Raw genomic sequence first — 27,104 nt, 5'->3', positions numbered from 1 at the left:
AGGGGGAGAGAGAGCTTTCAGTTGCATGAATTTGCGCGCGTGCTCCGTTGCCGGGGAGAGGAAAGATGAGAGACTTGCTTTCATTTTAAGTCACTATGCGATTCAGGAGTCCTATATCCAACCGTCACTCAGCGACTGAGTGAATCCATAAATAAACAGACAAGTAATATTGTTGATTATAGCGATTTGGTTTCAAAGTATTCAATGGTATCTGGAGTAGGTCCATCCAAACGGAGAGAAAAGGTCAGTTCAGTCCGTGTGGTGCACAGGTGGGCGCGCTCACCTGTGTGTCAGAGACAGTAGCCATCCACCTGTCGGCGTCAATCCGGAGCACACTCCCTCCTTTCCACCGAAAAGTGACCGAATATCCACTCCTCAACTCAACTCGAACCTTAGCGGTTCCATTTGGCGTGTGACGTATATTTTGACCGTGTCTCATTAGACTACGAAGGGAGGCTTCGCATGCATGTTCTGTAGTCTCGTCGAAGGGAGGGGACGTGGGCGGGGCTCAGGCGCTTCTCATTTCCCTGCGATGGTTATCCGGGCAGCAGGGCTGGAGAGACCGCCGGGGAGCATAGTCGCCAGTCCAGCACCGAGACTCGCCTGGCCAAAGACTGCGCCGCACACTTGCCAGGATTGCCAAACATTCCTGAAAAATATACCTGCTATTTATGGCATGTGGCTTGTAACTTTACTCCTGCTGTACTCTCTCCGGGAAGGTAAGAAACACTGTTTTATGTATTACCTTAATAAATGAAATCCAGTGAGTGTCTCACTTATTCTATCCTGATCAAAAGTACTGTAATAATTACCAATAATTGTAAAGAAACATGGAGATGTAGAAGGAGAACAACTGCATTGATGTAGCCTATCATTGGAAGCAATACAATTAGGAGAGATTGGATTTGAAAATTAAGTGTAAATGGATTTGTTTGTCTACAAAATGCATAGGCCTATTGTAAAGAAGCATGTGGAGGTGTTTTAGGTGTGAAATATATTTTTTGTGGATGTGTGGCCGTGTGCACCGGTTGGTGATGCCGCAGATGGTGCTGATAGCACGGGTTGTTTTCGCATTATACCAACGAGTGTTATGAATATGTAAAATGGCTGGATAGGGAGAACGAGGTGGGAGAGGGAGATAAAAACAGGTCTTGAAATGCCTGAATTGTTGACTTTTTTTTGTGGTGAAAACTTGAATGGGCACATGCAGTGCAAAGTATTTGTTGAAATCGATTCTTATCATTTTATTTCAGTGTTAGTAAATCATTTTGCTGTGGTTGTTTGGCCTATTGGTGTCGGTTTGTGGGTATGTCTGTGAATGTGTTTTAAGCGCTTGGCTGTGGACACAGGCGCACTGTTCTGGAGGTGTGCTGTGGTGATTTTTGGGAGGTGATCTTGAGGAGATTTTTGGCAAGAGTCCGTGTCTGCCAATGAGTAGTTGCCATGTTGAAAAATGAAGTAACAAACGAAAGGCTTCTTATTAGACAAATGATTACACCCAAATTAATTGCCCCATAATGAAAATGCAATTACTCTTTTCCGAATTTCCTCATTTATTTTGTAGACATTATGAGTTTAATTTTCGTTTAATGATTTATCTTTATAAAGTGCTTTCTGTTTTTGACGGGGAAAAATCCTCACATTTCAAAGGCTGATTCAATATGGCTGCAAATCCCGAACGAATTACCAAACTGATCTCTCTTGCTATTACAGTGTATTATAATAATCCTGCAAATCTGCGTTGAAAATAACACAGAAACTCAGCAGCATCTTAGTGTGTAGACCTTTGTTTAGCCTGACTGTTTGGAGTTATGTCTATGCATATTTCTGAGTTATCATTTCATAAATGGCATGGTTCTGGAGGATGGGCAGATATAATTTTGTTCTTCTTATGTCTTGATATGTAGGCCTATCCGACATGTCTGTCAATACTGGAAGGGTAAACCCAAGATACAAGCTCACATTGGCGCCTACTTTTATTTAGGCTGTTTTGTGTTAATAATTATTTAATTACATAAATGGGTGTAAGTACATGTGGACCATTCAAGCATTTGAATGTCTCCCTGAATGCATGTCAATTAAAATAATATGAAAAGTCAAGTTAAATAAAGGCACAATGTTCTCATACCAGCATCCAAATGTCTTTTTAAATCTATTTAATTCGATCTTAATATATTTGACCAAAGAAGACCCCAGATGCTTGGGTGAATGTGGACAAGCCCAGGCGTGTTTCCCTCTAATAGCCCACCTGAACCCAGGCTTCTCTCTCTCTCTCTCTCTCTCTCTCTCTCTCTCTCTCTCTCTCTCTCTCTCTCTCTCTCTCTCTCTCTCTGTGAAAGGGGACAGCCCTCCCTCTCTGCATTGCATTGGGACTGTTTGCTACAAAGTTTATGTGTATAATTGAACTGTGACAATTTAGTTGAAGGCAATTGTTATTGTTAATTGGTTCATTTTAATATGTTGCATTTAAACATCTAATTTTTGTTGAATATTTTCCCATACATACTTGGACCCATTTTACAACGCAAACACACCCAATTCAATGGGCTAGCGAATTACTTACAGCGAGACATGGGTTACATAATTGGTCAATTAGCCTACATAAATGAAAGAAACAAATCAAAGAGACATTATTTTAGTCCAAATGGCTGTGTAATTAATTAGTATTAATTTTCTATATCTTTAGGTGTTGAACAGTCATTACGTCTTTAGGCTTAAAACCAATGAAGCTAAATGAAATAGGATATTGTACGACTATTATAGCGCTATATTTCATTATTGAAGATGGGAAATAGACAATTTTGTCAATATGGAATTTATTTATCTGACCACCCGTTTGCTATTTTTGACCAAATACAAATTATGATAATCCAACACAGACGCACACATTTCAGTGATTTATTGCCTAGAATGATTAACAATTAATTATGTATTGATTTCAGAAATGCTATAGTTGTTGTAAAGCAGTTTGTATTTTCAGTGTAATTTCTAAGGATGTATTGGTCTATTGATTCTTTTTTTATAATTATGAAATTAAAATACAATAAATATAATAAAATGGTCCGGTCAATGGCATTTCATAATTTAGCTTAATTAATCCAAATATATGTGGTTATAAGGCATTCCCTCCCCTGTCATAAGCTCCTAGGCTACTGTCACCCTCTCCCCCTCCATACCCAACCCTCCCTCTCCTGTCCTCCCTCGTAGAAAATAGAAACATGCAAAATTGGTCTCTCTCTATTTTAGCCCAAATCCCCTGCTGCCTTCTCCCCTCAGCTGCGCAATTAGCGTTGCGATCTGCCGCATCACCCAATGACAGAGCAGCAAAGCGGGTAACAGGACAGAAGGGTGCCAATAGATAATTGCCTGGTTTTATTTTTCTAGTCAAATATGTTCATAAATCACTTTTTTTTTTAAATATTGAATAATGCTGAATGAATAAATACACTGCCTTTATTTTAAACTATTCCTCGGCTTATGGCCAGGCTGTAGCATAGGCCTAGGCCTACTCACTTAATTGTCTTGTCAAATTGCATTCGTAAATTTATAAACAATAACATTTTCGTTTCAATTATCTGTTGTAAGCTATATACTAATTCTAAAACGTTTATTTGGCTCCTTGAATAGCCTAAGTCTGTGCTGTGTCCTGGGTTCATTAATGAGTCAATATGATTAACCTATTCATAATATGGTGTATACAGTTTGCACTATTGATGTTGTTATTGTTTTTGTTTTGAGGCCAAAGAATCCTTCAAACTTTAATCCTTTAAAATCATCCCGCAAACTTTTTCAATGGAATGCATGGAAATAAATCGATGGCATTGGCCGGGGTTGCCCTTGCCTCTAATGAGGAACTCAGAAATTTACGTTTTACCGCCGTGTAATGGTGATTAAGCCTACCTAACTTTGTAATAGTATTGTGAGATGTGAACGTTACTGCAGCTGGTGTAAGTGGCGCGTTGCAGTGGTGAGGCTGGCAGGGCGAGCGCAGCGGATCTCAGAGCGCGCGGAGCGGAGCCATAGAGCGTTCAGCGATAGGATCTTACACCTCTATCATGGCACATCTGCTTTCCTATTCGTCTCAGTCCCCCTGCATCCTCCCGCTCCTCTCTCAACCCGTCGTCACAATGTAGCCTACCAGAATGGGATAAGTTATGTCGAATACAAATGCATTAGATGATTAGAATGGATAAGGAATGGATAGGCTATGTTTGGAAAAAAAGGGATATGAAATATGTCAAATACATGAGTTCTGACGGATGACAGGTGAGGTGTCCAAGCCTTTTATCACCTCGGGTCTTACTGTATTTGGGGAAATGTTTATGTTCTGGCAGGTGGTTGTCGAAGGTATGCTCTCTCTCTCTCTCTCTCTCTCTATCGCTCTCTCACTCACTCACTCACACACACTCCTCCTTCTCCCCCTCATCACTAGGCAGAATTAAAGGCTGGGGGAGGGGCAGTTTTATGCAGACTGCTGGGACTTGTGATCTACAGATTTGATATTCACATTAAGAGAGAAACTGGCTGCTTTGATGTAAGGGGAAGCTGGTCCCAGGGGACTGCTGAAGTAGCACACTTTTTCACTGACGCAGCACGGGCCTGGGGGGTGATGGGTGTACAGAAAGCAGGGGGGCAAAACCCCTGCCTTGATTAGATGTAACCCCCAACAACCCACCAGCCCAGCCCTCACATCTTCCCACCCCAAACCAACCACCTACTTATGCCAGACCCCTAAGGATTATTCATAAGCTTACACATACCTCCATCTCCCTGTCTCTTCTTTTCATTTATATGTACTTCCCCTCCCCCTACTTGCTCTCATAACAGACAGACAGACAGACAGACAGACAGACAGACAGACAGACAGACAGACAGACAGACAGACAGACAGACAGACAGACAGACAGACAGACAGACAGACAGACAGACAGACAGACAGACAGACAGACAGACAGACAGACAGAGCGAAATATTCTAATCGCTAGGTTCTGAATGCAAACATGTTGGCATACAACATCAAAGTCTTCCTGTAAGACGCATCAAGATGTGAGCTAGCTAGCGTTCGGAAGGTAATGGATGGAGAGATAGAGGGAATAGAGGAGAAGGAGAAGAGCACAGGGAGATGGAGGGAAGGAGAGGAGGAAGTGGACTTCCAGCCAGTCTGAAAATGATCCTACATCTGTCTCCATGGGAAGAGGTGCTCCATGATGTGTGACAGAGAGAGAAAAGAGGATGGGGGTTGAGACAGAGGGAGCACTGATGTGTATGCACATGAGCAGAGGGTTAAAGAGAGAACGAGGGAGAGAGAGAAAAAGGGGGAAGATGGAGAAGAGGAGAAAGCATTATGCATTTGGTTTGGTTCAGGGACTGCGGGTTTGATGGTGTGTATATGAAAGGGAATGTGGGGGTGTGGGCATTTGTTTACCAGCTCATCAGTGTGTGGATTGTGTTTAACACATGATACGATTGTGTACGTGTGTGTGTGTGGAGTGAGTGTGTGTGTGTATGTATGTGTGTGCATGCGCGCGCACACCGGGGAGGCGTAGACCAGCTGTATTATGCATAATGAAGTCTTGCATAGGCAATGGCTTCTGCCTCTCCCGACATACATATTCATGGCTCGTTCTCAAGCAGGCTGCATAAAGTAGTGGCTCAGTGTGTTCTGCGCACACTCACTCCTGCAGCCAGCCAGCAAGCCAGGGCTCAGCTCTACCAACACCATTAACAGGCTCCAATGCACTGCAATGAAAACACCTCACAATGAATGAGGGGACATGGATGCGTTTCATTATATATATTTCCTATTGTTTTTCCTCATTGTGTTTTATTAGGACTGAACTCCCAGTTCTACTGGTGTCCCCAGATACCAGGTCAACACTGAACTCAGATGCTTTGGACTGAATTTGACTGAAAGGGGGTTTGTTGATGTGTTAACATGACATAGTACATTAATGGCTGGCAGTCAATGCACAGTCAAATGGGATGCTAGAATGTTTTGGCTGAATGATTTGATCCATTCAGACTGACAGTTTTTTTGAGAAGCAGCTCATGATTCCACAAAATGGAGATGGGAAGGCCATTTGAGCCATTAATTAACAACCAGCTCTCACAGTCTCACGTCAGAATTAGACGTTCATCCATGGTTATCTAATATCAAATTTCAAAGTTGTTACAAACGTCAAATTTCAAAGTGTTTAAGGTTAAGTTTGCATCGCAGTGCTTGAGGTGTCACTACAGACCCGGGTTTGATCCCATGCTGTGTCACAACCGGCTGTGACCGGGAGTCCCATAGGGAGGCGCACAATTGTCCCAGCGTCGTCTGTGTTAAGGGAGGGTTTGGCAGGGGAGGCTTTACTTGGCTCATCGCGGTCTAGCGACTCCTTGTGGAGGGCCGGGTGCCTGCAGGCTGACTTCAGTTGTTAAGAAGCGCAGGTTTGGCAGGTCATGTTTCGGAGGACGCATGACTCGACCTTCTCCTCTCCCGAGCTCGTTGGGGAGTTGCAGCGATGAGATAAGATCCTAAATGAAAAAGGGAGTAAAATACAACAACAACAAAAAATACAAAAAAATGAAAAGTTTAGGCATTAACTCTGAATGGTTAAGGTTTGGGATAGGCTTAAAAACCAAAATCACAAAAAGAACTGCTTTGCAACCTTTGGAATCAGAGGCAGATAATTACGCCCATTTGCCATCCCTGTCCACAACACTCTAGCAAAATCTAAACCTACTTGAAGCTAACTGTTGATCCTAGTGGCCGGTGTACACATTATCTCCTGGCGCCCTCAGACATGGATGGACGTCGAATACTGAGTTGTATCACGGGTGACGTGGCTGTTAATTAATGGTCCGGATGGTTTCTCCTTCCATTGACTTGGATGGAAGTCACTTGCCCCCAGTTCACCCCCTCAAAATTCAACCAACACACTGTATTCACACATAGTATGTTGTGTATATATTTTTTTGTCACATGCCAGTGCCACCATGGCAACCCCTCTGTCTCTACCCAGTGTGAGTGTGCCCTAAATTCCGCTTGTGGCGTGTGTGTGTGTGTGTGTGTGTGTGTGGTGTGTGTCTGTTTGTGACAGGCTTTGAGTGGGCTGGTTGATCCCCCCCCCTCTCACCCACTCCCCACTCGATCCTGCCCAGTACCCCTCTTTTAACCACCCTCACCCCTCCAGCCCCCAGGCCCCTAATCTGAAGAGGGGTGGTCCTGCTGCCCAGCCCCCACCCCCCACCCCCCAAGCTCTCAGCATGCCTTTCCCCCCTCCACCACTCCACCCCTCCACTTTAGTCCTGTCTCCCCATTGGGAGATTATAGATATTGCCATCTTTAATATGGGCTTTATGCTCGGGGGCCATTATCAGTAATCTGCAGAGGGGAGGGAGGGGAGGGGGGCATGGCGCGTGCATTGGGGTGGGGGAGCATGTCTGACCTGGATTCTGCAGTCCACCATCAGATGGATGGCTAGAGTTCATATTTACCATCTGTAGCATGCTGCCCTCACTTCACATCTAACATCAACGTTATGTTGAGCCCAGACCATGGATCCAGGAGTGAGTGCTACTGTTCTTTCAAGGGGACATGTCTCGTGGCATTATGGACTAGCCCTTAGATGGGATTATATAGCCTATGGAAGCATCATTATCCATAGGAGCTGATCTTACTCCAGGGTTCATCTCTAGACTCTGTCCATGGTTCTGATCTTACTCTTGGGTAAATGTATAGAATCTGTCCATAGTGCTGATCCTGTGAGAAAAAGCTTCATAGTTTAATGTGTTGCTATCACCACCATCTGAAATCTGAACCTACAAATGTAACCAACCTGTTTGTCAACAGCACAATGTACACACTAGCATACACAAATTTACATTAAATTAGCCTAAGTATTTTCTCTAGGGGTACTAGAGAGCCTGGTGCAGATGGTTTGGACAGTAGTGTTGGAGGGGCTGGACAATAGAGAGAGAGAGTCTAGAGGTAGAGGTGAATGAACCCTCGCAAGGCTGCCGGCCCAGACGGCATCCCAAGTCGCTTCCTCAGAGCATGGGCAGACCAGCTGGCTGGAGTGTTTACGGACATATTCAATTTCTCCATCTGCCAGTCTGTTGTCCCTACTTGCTTCAAGATGTCTACCATTCTTCCTGTACCCAAGAAAGCGAAGGTAACTGAACTAAATGACTATCACTCCGTAGCACTCACTTTTGCCACCATGAAATACTTTGAGAGGCTAGTTAAAACCTGTTACGGACAGACGTTCCGCTAGCGGAACGCCTCATCAATATTCAATGGTAGAGCGTGGAAATACAAATACCTTAAAAATGCTATAACTTCAATTTCTCAAACATATGACTATTTTAAACCCAAAACCACAGCTAAATGCAGCACTAACCTTTGATGATCTTTATCAGATGACACTCCTAGTACATTATGTTATACAATACATGCATGTTTTGTTCAATCAAGTTCATATTTATATAAAAAAAACAGCTTTTTACATTAGCATGTGATGTTCAGAACTAGCATACCCACCGCAAACTTCCGGTGAATTTACTAAATTACTCACGATAAACGTTTACAAAAAAACAACAATTATTTTAAGAATTATAGATACAGAACTCCTTTATGCAATCACTGTGTCAGATCTTAAAATAGCTTTTCGTCGAAAGCACATTTTGCAATATACTGAGTAGATAGCTCGGCCCTCACAGGCTAGCTAATTTGACACCCACCAAGTTTGGTGCTCACCAAACTCAGATTTACTATAAGAAAAATTGGATTACCTTTGCTGTTCTTCGTCAGAATGCACTCCCAGGACTTCTACTTCAACAACAAATGTTGTTTTGGCTAGAAATAATCCATAGTTATATCCAAATAGCTCCACTTTGTTCGTGCGTTCATGTCAGTATCTGAAGGGTGACGCGCGGGCGCATTTCGTGACAAAAAATTTCAAAATATTCCATTACCGTACTTCGAAGCATGTCAAACGCTGTTTAAAATAAATGTTTATGCTATTTTTCTCGTAAAATAGCGATAATATTCCAACCGGGTGACGTTATATTCATTCATAGACTGAAAGAAAAACATGGAGTCGTCTCGTGCACGCGCACTCCACTGTCATTGTTCCCTGCCTGACCACTCACAAAAACTCCTGCTTTTTTCGGCCAGAGACTGCAGAGACGTCATTCCGCTTTCTGGTGCCTTTTGAGAGCCAATGGAAGCCTTAGAAAATGTCACATTACAGCAGAGATGCTGTATTTTTGATAGAGATGCCCTAGAAGGACAACAAATTGTCAGACAGGGCACTTCCTGTATGGAATCTTCTCAGGTTTTGGCCTGCCATATGAGTTCTGTTATACTCACAGACACCATTCAAACAGTTTTAGAAACTTTAGAGTGTTTTCTATCCAAATCTACTAATTATATGCATATTCTAGTTTCTGGGCAGGAGTAGTAACCAGATTAAATCGGGTACGTTTTTTATCTGGCCGTGAAAATACTGCCCCCTATCCCAAACAGGTTAACCTCTTACATCTAGACGTTCCGCTAGCGGAACACCTGCTCCATTATCCAATGATGGGCGTGGCGCGAAATACAAACTCCTCTAAAATACAAAAACTTCCATTTTTCAAACATATGACTATTTCACAGCATTTTAAAGATAAGACTCTCCTTTATCTAACCACACTGTCCGATTTCAAAAAGGCTTTACAACGAAAGCAAAACATTAGATTATGTCAGCAGAGTACCAAGCCAGAAATAATCAGACACCCATTTTTCAAGCTAGCATATAATGTCACAAAAACCTAGAAGACAGCTAAATGCAACACTAACCTTTGATGATCTTCATCAGATGACAACCCTAGGACATTATGTTATACAATACATGCATGTTTTGTTCAATCAAGTTCATATTTATATCAAAAACCAGCTTTTTACATTAGCATGTGACGTTCAGAACTAGCAAACTTCCCGGGAATTCGCTAACATTTTACTAAATTACTCACGATAAACGTTCACAAAAAGCATAACAATTATTTTAAGAATTATAGATACAGACCTCCTCTATGCACTCGAAATGTCCGATTTTAAAATAGCTTTTTGGTGAAAGCACATTTTGCAATATTCTAAGTACATAGCCCAGGCATCACGGGCTAGCTATTTAGACACCCGGCAAGTTTAGCACTCACCAATATCAGCTTTACTATTATAAAAGTTTCATTACCTTTTGTTGTCTTCGTCAGAATGCACTCCCAGGACTGCTACTTCAATAACAAATGTTGGTTTGGTCCAAAATAATCCATCGTTATATCCGAATAGCGGCGTTTTGTTCGTGCGTCCCAGACACTATCTGAAATGGTAAATCAGGGTCGCGCGCATGGCGCAATTCGTGACAAAAAAAATCTAAATATTCCATTACCGTACTTCGAAGCATGTCAACCGCTGTTTAAAATCAATTTTTATGCCATTTTTCTCGTAAAAAAGCGATAATATTCCGACCAGGAATCTCCTTTTAGCTAAACTGAGGAAAGTAAACAAAGCTTTCGGTCGACGCGGGCACGAGCCTGAGTCTCACAGTACTGTAACCAGCCACTACCCAAACGCGCTACTTTGTTTCAGCCAGAGCCTGCAAAGCCACGATTCAGCTTTTTACCGCCTTCTGAGACCCTATGGCAGCCGTAGGAAGTGTCACGGGACAGCTAAGATCCTCACTCTTCAATAAACAGAGACAAGAAGAACGACACCTTGTCAGACAGGCCACTTCCTGCCTGAAACCTTGTCAGGTTTTTGCCTGCCAAATGAGTTCTGTTATACTCACAGACACCATTCAAACAGTTTTAGAAACTTTGGAGTGTTTTCTATCCATATGTAATAAGTATATTCATATTCTAGTTACTGGGTAGGAGTGGTAACCAGATTAAATCGGGTATGTTTTTTATCCAGCCGTGAAAATACTGCCCCCTAGCCATAACAGGTTAAGGATCATATGACCTCCACCTTATCTGACACCCTAGACCCACTTCAATTAGCATAGCGCCCCAATAGATCCACAGATGATGCAATCACCATTGCACTGCATACCGCCCTATCCCATCTGGACAAGAGGAATACCTATGTAAGAATGCTGTTCATCGACTACTGTATATCTCAGCCTTCAAAACCATATTGCCCTCCAAGCTCATCACTAAGCTCGAGGCCCTGGGTCTGAACCCCGCTCTGCGCAACTGGGTCCTGGACCTCCTGACGGGTCGACCCCTGGTGATAAAGGTAGGCAACAACACCGCTATGCTGTGCTGATCCTCAACATGGGCGCGTGCTCAGCCCCCTCCTGTGCTCCCTGTTCACCCATGACTTCGGGGCCACGCACATCTCCAACTCAATGATCAAGTTTTCAGACGACACAGCAGTGTTAGGCCTGATTACCAACAATGACGAGACAGCCTACAGGGAGGAGGTGAGGGCCCTGGCAGAGTGGTACCAGGATAATAACCTTTCCCTCAACGTCAACAAATCGAAGTAGCTGATCGTGAACTTCAGGAGACATCAGAGAGAGCATGCCCCCATCCACATCGTCGGGTGTTCAGTGGAGAGGGTGAAAAGCTTTAAGGTTCTCGGTGTGCACATCACTGACAACCTGAAATGGTCCATCCACAACCTCAGGAGGCTGAAGAAATTTGTCCTGGCTCCTAAGACCCTCACAAACTTCTACAGATGAACCATTGAGAGTATCCTATCTGTATCACCACCTGGTACGGCAATTGCACCTTCCACAACTGCATGGCTCTCCAGAGGGTGGTGTGGTCAGCCCAATGCATTACCGGGGACACATTGCCATCCCTCCAGGACATCTACAGCACCCGGTGTCACAGGAAAGCCAAAAAGATCATCAAGGACCTCAGCCACCCGAGCCACGGCCTGTTCACCCCGCTACCATCTGGAAGGCGGAGACAGTACAGGTGCATCAAAGCTGAGATCGAGAGACTGAAAAACAGCCATCAGACTGTTAAACAGTCACTACTAGCCGACCCCGGCCCAGTACCCTGGTCTGAACTTAGTCACTGTTACCAGCTGGCTACCACCCGGTATTCTACCCTGTATCTTAGAGACTGCTGCCCTATGTACAGTGCCTTCAGAAAGTGTTCACACCCCTTGACTTATTCCACATTTTGTTGTGTTACACCCTGAATTCAAAATGGATTAAATCAATGTTTTTTCTCACACAACTACACACAATACTCCATAATGACAAAATGAAAACGTATTTAGAAATGTTAGCAAATTTATTCAAAATGAAATACAGAAATATCTAATTGACATAAGTATTTGCACCCCTGAATCAATACAGTGATTACAGCTGTGAGTCTTTCTGGGTAAGTCTTTAAGAGCTTTGCACACCTGGATTGTACAATATTTGCACATTATTCTTTAAAATATTCTTCAAGCTCTGTTAATTTGGTTGTTGATCCTTGCTAGACAAACATTTTCAATTCTTGCCATAGATTTTCAAGCCAATTTAAGTCAAAACTGTAACTAGGCCACTCAGGAATGTTCAATGTTGTCTTGGTAAGCAACTCCAGTGTATATTTGGCCTTGTTTTAGGTTATTGTCCTGCTGAAAGGTGCATTTGTCTCCCAGTGTCAGACTAAACCAGGTTTTCCTCTAGGATTTTGCCTGTGCTTCGCTCTATTCTGTTTCTTTTTATCATAGAAAACTCCCTAGTCCTTGCTGATGACAAGCATACACATAACATGAGGCAGCCACTGCCATGATTCAATATATGAAGAGTGGTACTCAGTGATGTGTTGTGTTGAATTTGCCCCCAGCATAACACTTTGTATTCAGGACAGTTTTTGCTGTTTTACTTTAATGCCTTATTGCAAATAGAATGCACACTTTAGAATAGTATGCATCCATTCTTCCTTCCTTTAACTCTGCCATTTAGGTTAGTATTGTGTAACTACACAAGCCATTAAACTCTGTAACTGTTTTAAAGACACAATTGGCCTCATGGTGAAATCCCTGAGCGGTTTCCATCCTCTCCGGCATCTGAGTTAGTAAGGACGCCTGTATCTTTGTATTGACTTGGTGTATTGATACACCATCCGAAGTATAATTAATTCACTTCACCATGCTCAATAGGGATATTCAATGTCTGCTTAATTTTTTTACATTTTAACCCATCTACCAATAGGTTCCCTTCTTTGCTAGCCATTGGAAAATGTCCTTGGTCTTTTGTGGTTGAATCTGTGTTTAAAATTCACTGCTTGAGTGAGGGACCTTACTGTAACGTCCGTCGTTAAAGGTAGACCAAGGCACAGCGTGAGTTGGGTTCATCATACTTTATTTTAAATGTGAACCAGCAAAAACAATAAACAATACAACGAACGAAAAGCTATGCGTGCAAACACATGCAACACAAAGACAAGATCCCACATCTGACTGTGGGAAAAAGGGCTGCCTAAGTATGATTCCCAATCAGAGACAACGAATGACAGCTGCCTCTGATTGGAAACCATACTCGGCCAATAAAGAAAAAACAACATAGACATACAACACATAGAATGCCCACCCCATGTCACACCCTGACCTAACCAAACAGAGAAAAACGACTCTCTCAGGTCAGGGCGTGACACTTACAGATAATTGTATGTGTGGGGTACAGAGATAATGTAGTAACAGATTGAGTCCATGCAACTTATTATGTAACTTGTTAAGCACATTTTATATACTGTATTCTAGTCAATGCTCATCCTATATAACTACTGCTGTACACACCTTTTCTATTCATACACTGTCCATACTGTCTATACACACCATTCTCTTTAAAAAAAATATTTCACCTTTATTTAACCAGGTAGGCCAGTTGAGAACAAGTTCTCATTTACAACTGCGACCTGGCCAAGATAAAGCAAAGCAGTGCGACAAAAACAACAACACAGAGTTACACATGGGATAAACAAACGTACAGTCAATAACACAATATAAAAATCTATGTACAGTGTGTGCAAATGTAATAAGGGTAGGGAGGTAAGGCAATAAATAGGCCATAGTGGCGAAATAGTTTAGCATTAACACTGGAGTGATAGATGTGCAGATGATGATGTGCAAGTAGAGATACTAGGGTGCAAAAGAGCAAAAAATAAATAACAATATGGGGCTGAGGTAGTTGGATGTGCTATTTACAGATGGGCTGTGTACAGGTACAGTGATCGGTAAGCTGCTCTGACAGCTGATGCTTAAAGTTAGTGAGGGAGATATAAGTCTCCAGCTTCAGTGATTTTTGCAATTCGTTCCAGTTATTGGCAGCAGAGAACTGGAAGGAAAGGCGGTCAAAAGAGGTGTTGGCTTTGGGGATGACCAGTGAAATATACCTGCTGGAGCGCGTGCTACGGGTGGGTGTTGCTATGGTGACCAGTAAGCTGAGATAAGGTGGGGATTTACCTAGCAAAGACTTATAGATGACCTGGAGCCAGTGGGTTTGGCGACGAATATGTAGTGAGGGCCATCCAACGAGAGCATACAGGACACAGTGGTGGGTAGTATATGGGGCTTTGGTGACATAACGGATGGCACTGTGATAGACTACATCCAATTTGCTGAGTAGAGTGTTGGAGGCTATTTTGTAAATGACATCGCCAAAGTCGAGGATCGGCAGGAGAGTCAGTTTTACGATGGTATGTTTGGCAGCATGAGTGAAGGAGCCTTTGTTGTGAAATAGGAAGCCGATTCTAGATTACATTTTGTATTGGAGATGCTTAATGTGAGTCTGGAAGGAGAGTTTACAGTCTAACCAGACACCTAGGTATTTGTAGTTGTCCAAATATTCTAAGTCAGAACCGTCCAGAGTAGTGATGCTAGGCTGGCAGCAATCGGTTGAAGAGCATGCATTTAGTTTTGCTTGCATTTAAGAGCAGTTGGAGGCCATGGAAGGAGTGTTGTATGGCATTGAAGCTCGTTTGGAGGTTTGTTATCACAGTTTCCAAGGAAGGGCCAGATGTATACAGAATGCGTAGAGGTGGATCAGAGAATAACCAGCAGCAAGAGCGACATCATTGATATATACAGAGAAAAGAGTCGGCCCGAGAATTGAACCCTGTGGCACCCCCATAGAGACTGCCAGATGTCCGGACAACAGGCCCTCCGATTTGAAACACTGAACTCTATCTGACAAGTAGTTGGTGAACCAGGCAAGGCAGTCATTTGAGAAACCAAGGCTATTGAGTCTGCCGATAAAAATGCGATGATTGACAGAGTCGAAAGCTTTGGCCAGGTCGATGAAAATGGCTGCACAGTACTGTGTTTTATCTATGGCGGTTATGATATCGTTTAGGACCTTGAGCGTGGCTGAGGTGCACCCATGACCAGCTCGGAAACCAGATTTCATAGTTGAGAAGGTATGGTAGGATTCGAAATGGTCGGTGATCTGTTTGATAACTTGGCTTTCGAAGACTTTAGAAAGGCAGGGCAAGATGGATATAGGTCTATAACAGTTTGGGTCTAGAGTGTCTCCCCCTTTGAAGAGGGGGATGACCGTGGCAGCTTTCCAATCTTTAGGGATCTCAGACGATACGAAAGAGAGGTTGAACAGGCTAGTAAATAGGGGTTGCAACAATTTCGGCGGATAATTTTAGAAAGAGAGGGTCCAGATTGTCTAGCCCAGCTGATTTGTAGGGATCCAGATTTTGCAGCTCTTTCAGAACATCAGCTATCTGGATTTGGGTGAAGGAGAAGCAGGGAAGGCTTTGGCAAGTTGCTGCGGGGGATGCAGAGCTGTTGGCCAGGGTAGGGGTAGCCAGGTGGAAAGCATGGCCATCTGTAGAAAAATGCTTATTGAAATTCTCGATTATCGTAGATTTATCATTGGCGACAGTGTTTCCTATCCTCAGTGCAGTGGGTAGCTGGAAGGAGGTACTCTTATTCTCCATGGACTTTAGTGTCCCAAAACTTTTTGGAATTAGTGCTACAGGATGCAAATTTCTGTTTGAAAAAGCTAGCCTTAACTTTCCTAACTGACTGTTTATATTGGTTCCTAAGTTCCCTGAAAAATTGCATTCGATGCTAATGCAGTACGCCACAGAATGTTTTTGTGCTGGTCAAGGGCAGTCAAGTCTGGAGTGAACCAAGGGCTTTATCTGTTCTTAGTTCCACATTTTTTGAATGGGGCATGCTAATTTAAGATGGTGAGGAAAGCACTTTTAAAGAACAACCAGTCATCCTCTACTGACGGGATGAGGTCAATATCCTTCCAGGATACCTGGGCCAGGTTGATTAGAAAGGCCTGCTCGCTGAAGTGTTTTAGGGAGCGTTTGACAGTGATGAGGGGTGGTCGTTTGACCACTGGCCCATTACGGACGCAGGCAATGAGGCAGTGATCGCTGAGATCCTGGTTGAAGACAGCAGAGGTGTATTTAGAGGGATAGTTGGTGAGGATGATATCTATGAGGGTGCCCATGTTTACAGATTTAACGTTGTACCTGGTAGGTTCCTTGATAATTTGTGTGAGATTGAGGGCATCTTGCTTAGATTGTAGAATGGCCAGGGTGCTAAACATATCCTAGTTTAGGTCACCTAACAGTACGAACTCTCAAGATAGATGGGGGACAATCAATTCACATATGGTGTCCAGGGCACAGCTGGGGGCTGAGGGGGGTCTATACCAAGCGGCAACAGTGAGAGACTTATTTCTGGAAAGGTGGATTTTTAAAAGTAGAAGCTCTTACTGTTTGGGCACAGACCTGGATGGTATGACAGAACTCTGCAGGCTATCTCTGCAGTAGATAGCAACTTCGCCCCTTTGGCAGTTCTGTCTTGATGGAAAATGTTGTAGTTGGGGATGGAAATTTCAGAATTTTTGGTGGCCTTCCTAAGCCAGGATTCAGACATGGCTAGGACATCAGGGTTTGGCGGAATGTGCTAAAGCAGTGAATAAAACAAATTTAGGGATAAGGCTTCTGATCTAGACGTTCCGCTAGCGGAACACCTGCTCCAATATCCAATGATAGGCGTGGCGCGAATTACAAATTCCTCAAAAATACAAAAACTTCCATTTTTCAAACATATGACTATTTCACAGCATTTTAAAGACAAGACTCTCCTTTATCTAACCACACTGTCCGATTTCAAAAAGGCTTTACAGCGAAAGCAAAACATTAGATTATGTCAGCAAAGTACCCAGCCAGAAATAATCAGACACCCATTTTTCAAGCTAGCATATAATGTCACAAAAACCCAGAAGACAGCTAAATGCAGCACTAACCTTTGATGATCTTCATCAGATGACACACCTAGGACATTATGTTATACAATACATGCATGTTTTGTTCAATCAAGTTCATATTTATATCAAAAAACAGCTTTTTACATTAGCATGTGACGTTCAGAACTAGCATACCCCCCGCAAACTTCCGGGGAATTTACTAACAATTTACTAAATTACTCACGATAAACGTTCACAAAAAGCATAACAATTATTTTAAGAATTATAGATACAGAACTCCTCTATGCACTCGATATGTCCGATTTTAAAATAGCTTTTTGGTGAAAGCACATTTTGCAATATTCTAAGTACATAGCCCAGCCATCACGGGCTAGCCATTTAGACACCCGGCAAGTTTAGCCTTCACCAAAATCAGATTTACTATAACAAAAATGTTATTACCTTTGTTGTCTTCATCAGAATGCACTCCCAGGACTGCCACTTCAATAACAAATGTTGGTTTGGTCCCAAATAATCCATCGTTATATCCGAATAGCGGCGTTTTGTTTGTGCGTTCCAGAAACTATCCGAAATGATAAATCAGGGTCGCGCGCATGGCGCAATTCGTGACAAAAAAATTCTAAATATTCCATTACCGTACTTCGAAGCATGTCAACCGCTGTTTAAAATCAATTTTTATGCAATTTATCTCGTAAAAAAGCGATAATATTCCGACCGGGAATCTCCTTTTCGGCAAACAGAGGAAAAATCACAAAGACGGGGGCAGCCAGGGCATGCGCCTAAGCCCCAGTCCCTTGATCGGCCACTTGAGAAAGGCGATAATGTGTTTCAGCCTGGGGCTGGGATGACGACATTCAGGTTTTTCCCGGGCTCTGAGCGCCCATGGAAGACGTAGGAAGTGTCACGTTAGAGCAGAGATCCTTTGTAAAAGATAGAGATGGCAAATAAGTTCAAGAAATGGTCAGACAGGCCACTTCCTGTAAAGGAATCTCTCAGGTTTTGACCTGCCATTTGAGTTCTGTTATACTCACAGACACCATTCAAACAGTTTTAGAAACTTTGGAGTGTTTTCTATCCAAAGCCAATAATTATATGCATATTCTAGTTACTGGGCAGGAGTAGTAACCAGATTAAATCGGGTACGTTTTTTATCCAGCCGTGAAAATACTGCCCCCTAGCCATAACAGGTTAACATGCATGGCTTTAACGGTTACAGAAGTCAACAAATGAGAGCGCCTGGGGAATAGGTGTAATGCTGGGGGCTACAGGGCCTGGGTTAACCTCTACATCACCAGAGGAACAGAGGAGGAGTAGGATAAGGGTATGGCTAAAGGCTATAAGAACTGTTCGTCTAGTGCTTTGGGAACAGAGAATAAAAGGGGCAGATTTCGGGGTGTGGTAGAATAGATTCAGGGCATAATGTACAGACAAGGGTATGGTAGGATGTGAGTACAGTGGGGGTAAACCTAGGCATTGAGTGACGATGAGAGAGCTTGCATCTCTGGAGACACCAGTTAAGCCAGGTGAGGTCTCCCCATGTGTGGGGTGTGTGACAAAAGAGCTATCTAAGGCATGTTGGGCTGGACTAGGGACTCTACAGTGAAATTAAACAATAATAACTAACCGAAACAGCAGAAGACAAGGCATATTGACTTTAGAGCGAGGCATGTGTAGCCGAGTGATCATAGGGTCCAATGAGTAGCAATAGGTGAGCCAGGGAGCCGTTCGGTAGTCGCTACTATGCTAAGCGAGCGAGAGGCACGAAGTTCAGAATGCTAGCGGGCCGGGGCTAGCAGCTGGGTCTTCGGTGACATTGCAACGGAAAGGCCTGTTGAAACCACTTCGGACGATTACATCGGCAGACCAGTCATGATGGATCGGTGGGGCTTCGTGTCGGCATTAAAGGGTCCAGGCCAATTGGCAAAAGAGGTATTGTAGCCCACAAATTAGCGGGTATACCTCTTCGGCTAGCCGGGAGATGGGCCTAGCTCGAGGCTAGCTCAACTGGTGCTTGCTTTGGGACAGAGGCATTAGACAGCAGTAGCCACTCAGTTGCAGCTAGCTGCGAGGATCCGGTGCAATGGCCTAGAGCTTGCGGCAGGAATCTGGTGATGTTGTGGAGAAAAGCAGTCTAATATGCTCTGGGTTGATATCGTGCTGTGCAGACTGGCAGGTATTGACCGAGCTAAAGCTGGCTGGTGTCCGAGCTAAAGGTGAAGACCGCTAGCCGTGGCTAACAGTGACTACTAGCTAGTTAGCTGGCTAGCTACTGATGGAGGTTCCAGTTATAACGTATACAAATAGCAGATCCGTACCACATTGGGTGAGGCGGGTTGCAGGAAAGTATATTTAGATCATAGTTGGAAAGTGAGATTAAAATATATACAGTTGAAGTCAGAAGTTTACATACACCTTAGCCAAATACATTTAAACTCAGTTTTTCACAATTTCTGACATTTAATCCTAGTAAAAATTCCCTGTCTTAGGTCAGTTAGGATAACCACTTTATTTTTAGAATGTGAAATGTCAGAATATTAGTAGAGAGAATGCTTTATTTCAGCTTTTATTTCTTTCATCACATTCCCAGTGGGTCTGAAGTTTACATAAACTCAATTAGTATTTGGTTGCATTGCCTTTAAATTGATTAACTTGGGTCAAATGTTTTGGGTAGCCTTCCAGAAGCTTCCCACAATAAGTTGGGTGAATTTTGTCCCATTCCTCCTGACAGAGCTGGTCTAACTGAGTCAGGTTTGTAGGCCTCCTTGCTCACACACGCTTTTTCAGTTCTGCCCACAAATTTTCTATAGGACTGACGTCAGGGCTTTGTGATGGCCACTCCAATACCTTGACTTTGTTGTCCTTATTAAGCCATTTTGCCACAACTTTGGAAGTATGCTTGGGGTCATTGTCCATTTGGAAGACCCATTTGCGACCAAGCTTTAACTTCCTGACTGATATCTTGAGATGTTGCTTCAATATATCCACATAATTTTCCTTACTCATGATGCCATCTATTTTGTGAAGTGCACCAGTTCCTCCTGCAGCATAGCACCCCCACAACATGATGCTGCCACCCCCGTGCTTCACGGTTGGGATGGTGTTCTTCGGCTGGCAAGCCTCCCTCTTTTTCCCCCAAATATAACGATGGTCATTATGGCCAAACAGTTCTGTTTTTGTTTCATCAGACCAGAGGGCATTTCTCCAAAAAGTACGATCTTTGTCCCCATGTGCAGTTGCAAACCGTAGTCTGGCTTTTTTATGGCGGTTTTGGAGCAGTGGCTTCTTCCTTGCTGAGCGGCCTTTCATGTTATGTCGATATAGGACTCATTTGTGCCTGTTTCCTCCAGCATCTTCATAAGGTCCTTTGCTGTTGTTCTGGGATTGATTTGCACTTTTTGCACCAAAGTACGTTCATCTCTAGGAGACAGAACACGTCTTCTTCCCGAGAGGTATGACCGCTGCATGGTCCCATGGTGTTTATACTTGCGTACTATTGTTTGTACAGATGAACGTGGTACTTTCAGGCGTTTGGAAATTGCTCCCAAGGATGAACCAGACTTGTGGAGGTCTACAATTGTTTTTCTGAGGTCTTGGCTGATTTCTTTTGATTTTCCCATGATGTCAAGCAAAGAGGCACTGAGTTTGAAGGTAGGCTTTGAAATACATCCACAGGTTCACCTCTAATTGACTCAAATGATGTCAATTAGCCTATCAGAAACTTCTAAAGCCATGACATCATTTTCTGGAATTTTCCAAGCTGTTTAAAGGCATAGTCAACTTAGTGTATGTAAACTTCTGACCCACTGGAATTGTGATAAAGTGAAATAATCTGTCTGTAAACAATTGTTGGAAAAATTACTTGTGTCATGCACAAAGTAGATGTCCTAACCGACTTGCGAAAACTATAGTTTGTTAACAAGAAATTTGTGGAGTGGTTGAAAAACGAGTTTTAATGACTCCAACCTAAGTGTATGTAAAGTTCCGATTTCAAATGTATGAAAAAAAAACAACGAAACCGACTGTTTACATGGGACAAGACAAACACATGTCCGACTGCTACATACGACTGCTATATATATTTATATTCCGGACTCTGACATCGCTCGTTCTGATATTTCTTAATTCCTTGCTTTATATTTTTAGGATTTGCGGGTTTTGTTTTGTATTGTTAAGTATTACTGCACTGTGGGATAAAGGATGTATGCGTTACATATTTTGGGGAATGGTGAGATGGATTTGTGCATCCACATATGTCCATCTAGCGTATAGTCCTTTCTCTCTCTTCTAATCTTCCCCTACTTGATTCTGAATTGTGGGTACCCTCCCTTTCTCTCTCTGATGGGGTTGTGCACCCCTAATCTGAGCACCCAGTAGGAACACTCCTGGTGTGTGTGTGTGTGTGTGTGTGTGTGTGTGTGTGTGTGTGTGTGTGTGTGTGTGTGTGTGTGTGTGTGTGTGTGTGTGTGTGTGTGTGTGTGTGTGTGTGTGTGTGTGTGTGTCTGTCTGTATGATAAATATGAAAGAAGATTAAACAGACTTAACTCTGTGTCTGGCATACAAATTCCAATCACATAACTGTGTTTTTTCTCTTGGTGTGTGTCTGTGTGTCTGTGTGTGTGTAGAGGTAGAGGCCTCCTCCCCCATCCACGTAACCCACCAGAGGCTTTAGCTCAAATCCCTGGCTTTCTGCATCACATGACTGATGTTTGCAGCTGGACATTTGACATACATTTGTTATTATTATTTTGCTACACATTTGAAGGGCATTCATGTTCCTCCCCTTCTTTTGTTTTATTACATCTGTTTATGTGCCATTACTTTTCAATCTCCCTTTTTACTTTTATCGTCATTTTTATTGAATAACAGGCGGGCAGAGTTCCAGATATGTATTTTGAATATGGAGCTCAACAGTGTTTTTCATGCAATTCGTCGTCTGTTGTTTTGCAACAGTGACACTTAGCTTATATTGTTCTACATGTCACTGACTTTTCTCTACCCTACCTATTACTAACTATCCTATCTCTCTCCCCATGCAGTACACAGTGAGGATGTGGGCTCTACCAGGCTGTACTTTGTGAACGCATCCCTGCAGAGGCTGACCTACTCCAGCTCGGTGGGGGTGTCTCTGCCCTGCCCGGCGGGCGGCACCCCCACCGCCATCCTGCGCTGGTACCTGGCCACCGGCGATGACATCTACGACGTGCCCCACATCCGCCACGTCCATGCCAATGGCACCCTCCAACTCTACCCCTTCTCACCCTCCGCCTTCAACTCCTACATCCACGACAACGACTACTTCTGCACCGCAGAAAACCAGGCTGGCAAGATCCGAAGCCCCAATATCAGAGTCAAAGCTGGTGAGCAGAGGGAAGAAGGGGACGGGGGGAGAACATAAAAGGCGGAGGGGAAAATAGTGAATAGGAGAAGAGAGGACAGAATGAAGGGACAGGTGAAGAAGGGAGGGGGAGAGGAAGTAGAGAGGTGGGATAATAAAGGGTGTTGATGCAGAGTGACAGAAGTAACTAAGAGGGCAGCGATAGAGGTTCGATGGCAGAACAAGGGAGGGGAATTATGGAGAGAGAAAATGTAAACAAGCAAAAGGCAGGGAGTGATTGACAGCTGCCAAAAGCCTGCTGGCCACAGCACAAGCCACTCAGAGGCACCTGTACAAACCCTGGTCCCAAATCCAGACTGACCTAGAACACAGTCTACTCTGTTGGGACAACAACTGTAACACAGGTTCACTGGACTTTGTTACGCACTACACAACCATTTAAACCCATCACCATGGTGAATTGAGGCCACCAGCCTGTACCCCTAGTTATACTCCACAACCTTCATCTAATCCCTTATGCTTCAACTGGTTTGAACTGTCTGGCCCACACACATAGGTATGTACATGTGCAGTATGAGTCATATAAGCACCAAAAAACGAATCACTAATGACAGTATCTATGCAGATGTTGCTGCTACTGTTGCTGGTTGCTATGCTATTCCTAAAGCATCAGCTGACTTGCGTGATGTTCTCCCTCCATCTTTGTATCTCTATTTCTATCCATGTCTGTCTCTATCGCTCTCTCCATTCCTTCTCCTCCTCCTCTCTTCTTCCTCCTCTCACATTGTCCTCTGGTACCATGCTAAATATAACCGCAGCAGAACACTTCATTCATTATCTCTCATTATGAAACCTAATTGGTGCACTCCATTGATTAGACTTCATGCCAGTGCTATTTAACAAGGTGGACCTCTTATAAAACAACACAGGTTATAACTGCTGCTGATGTGGGATATATTGTAAATAGCTCTGGGCCTGTTCATCCATTTAATCTATTTCATACAGTATCATATACTGGACAAACTAAGTGGAGGTGAGATGGTCAGTTGAATCCGTTTGTCAAGTGGTCACCTTTACAGTTCTCCTGGACTGTAGGTTCTTCACAACCTCTCTTGTTCCGCTTTCCTTCCTACCTGTCCCACTCTCTCTCTCCCTCCCTGTCCATCATTCACATCAGGGCAGACAGTCCCTCCCCCGTCCCTCCTGCTGTCAACATCTGTTTTCATATTCTGCCTCCCAACACCGACCTGCACTAATACATACTCCTACTAATACTAGCTAGCCGAGAGAGAGAGAGAGAGAGAGAGAGAGAGAGAGAGAGAGAGAGAGAGAGAGAGAGATCTCTGAGCCGCACGCCAGCCGGTCGGTCGCTCCTCGTTGCTGCTGCCGTCATTCCCTCATGACCCAAAAGCCCACCCCCAGGAGACAAGGGATTAGCATTTACAAAACCTTAGCAGCCACGTCCCATATCCAGGGAGTTATGTATGGTCAGGGAGTTAAGTATGGTCAGGGCGTTATGTATGGTCAGGGCGTTATGTATGGTCAGGGCGTTATGTATGGTCAGGGCGTTATGTATGGTCAGGGAGTTATGTATGGTCAGGGCGTTATGTATGGTCAGGGCGTTATGTATGGTCAGGGAGTTATGTATGGTCAGGGCGTTATGTATGGTCAGGGAGTTATGTATGGTCAGGGAGTTATGTATGGTCAGGACGTTATGTATGGTCAGGGCGTTATGTATGGTCAGGGAGTTATGTATGGTCAGGGAGTTATGTATGGTCAGGGCGTTATGTATGGTCAGGGCGTTATGTATGGTCAGGGCGTTATGTATGGTCAGGGCGTTATGTATGGTCAGGGCGTTATGTATGGTCAGGGCGTTATGTATGGTCATGGCATTATGTATGGTCATGGAGCGGTTATAGTCAGGAGGGACGTGGTTCAGAAGTTACAGTCAGGGGTTTTGGGTCAGGGTGCTGTGGTGTTATTGAGGTCTGATCAAGGAGTTAGGTCAAGGGGTAGTGTAATGGGGTTACTACAACTTGGTTTGTAGTTAGAGTATTTGGAGAATAGGTGTCCTATGTTTCACTCTCACTCCCAGGTGCTAATGCTGTAGCTACAGTAGAGCAAATAAACCAACCCTAGCCTACTTTCTAGATATCCATAATATTATGTACATTTGTCATTTCGGTGAACTATCTCTTTACTGCATAGCTACAGCGGGCAATTATTCAAACATAGATGATACAATTTCCATCAGAGCATATTTTATATGTCTAATCCCTGTTCCTATATCATATTATTGTTTAGACATATATTTATATGTCTATGTATGTATCTGTTTCTCTATGTAAAGTGGATGTAGTAATGTATATTGAGTTATACTGCAGTAGGATCCTAACGTTAATGTAACGCTGCCTGTCTGCTACACTACACTGCTGTTACCAGGGAGGGGGCTTCCAAAGCAGTTTCTTAGCAACCTTCAAATATGTCCTAGCTTCTCCTGATTTCACTAATTAGTTAATGCCCATTCAGGAGAGTGTAAAATATTGCATGAACAGCGCACCACCACTACTACACATCCCAATGGTTTTATTAAGCTGGGTTGTTATCTCTAGCGCAGTGCTTTAACAGAAACCACTTATTCTGTCATATTTTTTATATTGAGTTGTATTCACAACAATAGATTAGTGTCTGATGTTGATTGTAGCTAGCCAATCATGTTTCTGTTAATCCTTCTCAGAAATTGAATTGAAAACAGATGTACGATTAGTGTTATTGATGTGTTCAAACAATATCCAAAAACCGAATCTGAATTGTTCCCAATATGTTTGCACATTTAATATTATTAGTAGATTATTTCGCAATCCAATTAATGATTCTTACAATATTGACTGCCAGAATACATCTTATGTGTTCCACTACAACTCTAGTATTCACTTTTTCCTAAACCAAAAAAATACTTTTAGATTCTCACTCCACCTGCCTAACACTTCGTCTCTCTCTGTATGATAGTGTTCAGGGAGCCGTACACGGTGCGTGTGGCAGACCAGCGCTCCATGCGGGGCAACGTGGCCGTGTTCAAGTGCCTCATTCCCACCGCCGTGCAGGAGTACGTCAGCGTGGTGTCCTGGGAGAGAGACACTGTCTCCATCGTCCCAGGTAGGACATCATGGGGCAGAGAGGGGTTGGGGGGGCTGGGGGGGAACAGGAAAGGGCTGGGTAAAGGGTAGTGTTATTATTTGTCTAGGTAATGAAGTCCCATCTGTAAGGGTTTTGTGTGAGTTTGTGAATAAATGTGTCCATATGGCTGCTATTTACAATGCATTCAAAACAAAAGCAAAGGTGAAGCAAGATGCAGTTGTTGTTGTTTTTGAGTGTGTGTGTGTGTGTGTGTGTGTGTGTGTGTGTGTGTGTGCACGTGTCCTCCTGTATGTTTTGGAGTCATGATGATGATGATAATGATGTGCATCTCCTGACCTAACTCTAACTCCTGTCTGCTGTCTGTCTGCTCACTGTTCTGGATCACTGATTCTTCCTCCTGCAACTCTCTCCATCATTTCTCCCTCTCTTCATCTTTCTCTCTCTTCATCTTTCTCTCTCTTCATCTTTCTCTCTCCCTCTTCTTTTTTTTTAATTGGTTATTTTTTTTATACCCCTTTTTCGCCCCAGTTTTGTGCTATCCAGTTGGTAGTTACAGTCTTGTCCCATCGCTGCAACTCCCGTACGGACTCGGGAGAGGCGAAGGTCGAGAGCCGTGCGTCCTCTGAAACACAACCCAGCCAAGCCGCACTGCTTCTTTACACAATGCCCGCTTAACCTGGAAGCCAGCCGCACCAATGTGTCGGAGGAAACACCATGCACCTGGCGACCGTGTCAGCATGCATTGCGCCCGGCCCGCCACAGGAGTCGCTAGTGCGCGATGGGACAAGAACATCTCTGCCGGCCAAACCCTCCCCTAACCCAGCAGACGCTGGGCCAGTTGTGCGCCATGGGTCTCCCGGTCACGGCCGGCTACGACAGAGCCTGGACTCTAACCAGGATCTCTAGTGGCACAGCTAGCACTGCGATGCAGTGCCTTAGACCACTGCACCACTCGGGAGGCCCCTCTCCCTACTCTCTCTCTCCTCTCTTTCCTCCATCCCTTTCTCTCTCGAGCTCCATTGCTCTCTTCCTACATATTCCCCCTTTTGACCTTTTGACCTCTCTCTCCACCTTCACCACTCCCTCCCAAACCTTGTGTCTCTAGCCAACTATCTTTATTTATCTGTCCCCCGGTCTAAACTGATTGACTCCATTGTTTGTTCATTTCTATTTCTTCCCTTCTGTATCGTTATCCTAATTTAGATCCATTGCATCTTTTCCTGACATGCCAACAGGCCTTTGACCTTTTTACAACTTCTACAGTTTGTCTCCTGTACTTTCCTCTCTATTGTGTACATTTCTACATTCTCCCTGGATCCCTCCCTGTCCCACATTCATCTTCATTAACCTCATTCGAGTTTGTGTGTGTGTGTGTGTGTGTGTGTGTGTGTGCGTGTGTGTGCGTGTGTGTGCGTGTG

General features: G+C 43.7%; 1 protein-coding gene across 6 annotated transcripts in view; it reads left to right on the top strand.

Moving 5' to 3' along the window:
* The first annotated feature begins 249 nt into the window (after positions 1–249).
* The window catches only part of LOC106567837 (cell adhesion molecule DSCAML1), a 91,115-nt gene continuing 64,260 nt past the window's right edge, over positions 250–27,104 (top strand). For 3 of the 6 annotated variants that reach the window (XM_014137620.3, XM_045692284.2, XM_014137616.3), the window contains exons 1-3: positions 273–719; positions 22,250–22,570; positions 25,558–25,704. In XM_014137620.3, the coding sequence (XP_013993095.1) occupies positions 467–719; positions 22,250–22,570; positions 25,558–25,704 (721 nt within the window). In that variant the 5' untranslated portion in view covers positions 273–466. Of the gene's footprint in view, positions 720–22,249; positions 22,571–25,557; positions 25,705–27,104 lie in introns of all 6 variants that reach the window. The other 3 variants (XM_045692283.2, XM_014137615.3, XM_082960410.1) reach the window with 2 other exon arrangements.

This window comes from Salmo salar, chromosome 13, assembly GCF_965601325.2.
Source record: "Salmo salar chromosome 13, fSalSal1, whole genome shotgun sequence".
NCBI lineage: Eukaryota > Metazoa > Chordata > Actinopteri > Salmoniformes > Salmonidae > Salmo > Salmo salar.
This window is presented reverse-complemented; position numbering and strand designations above follow the sequence as displayed.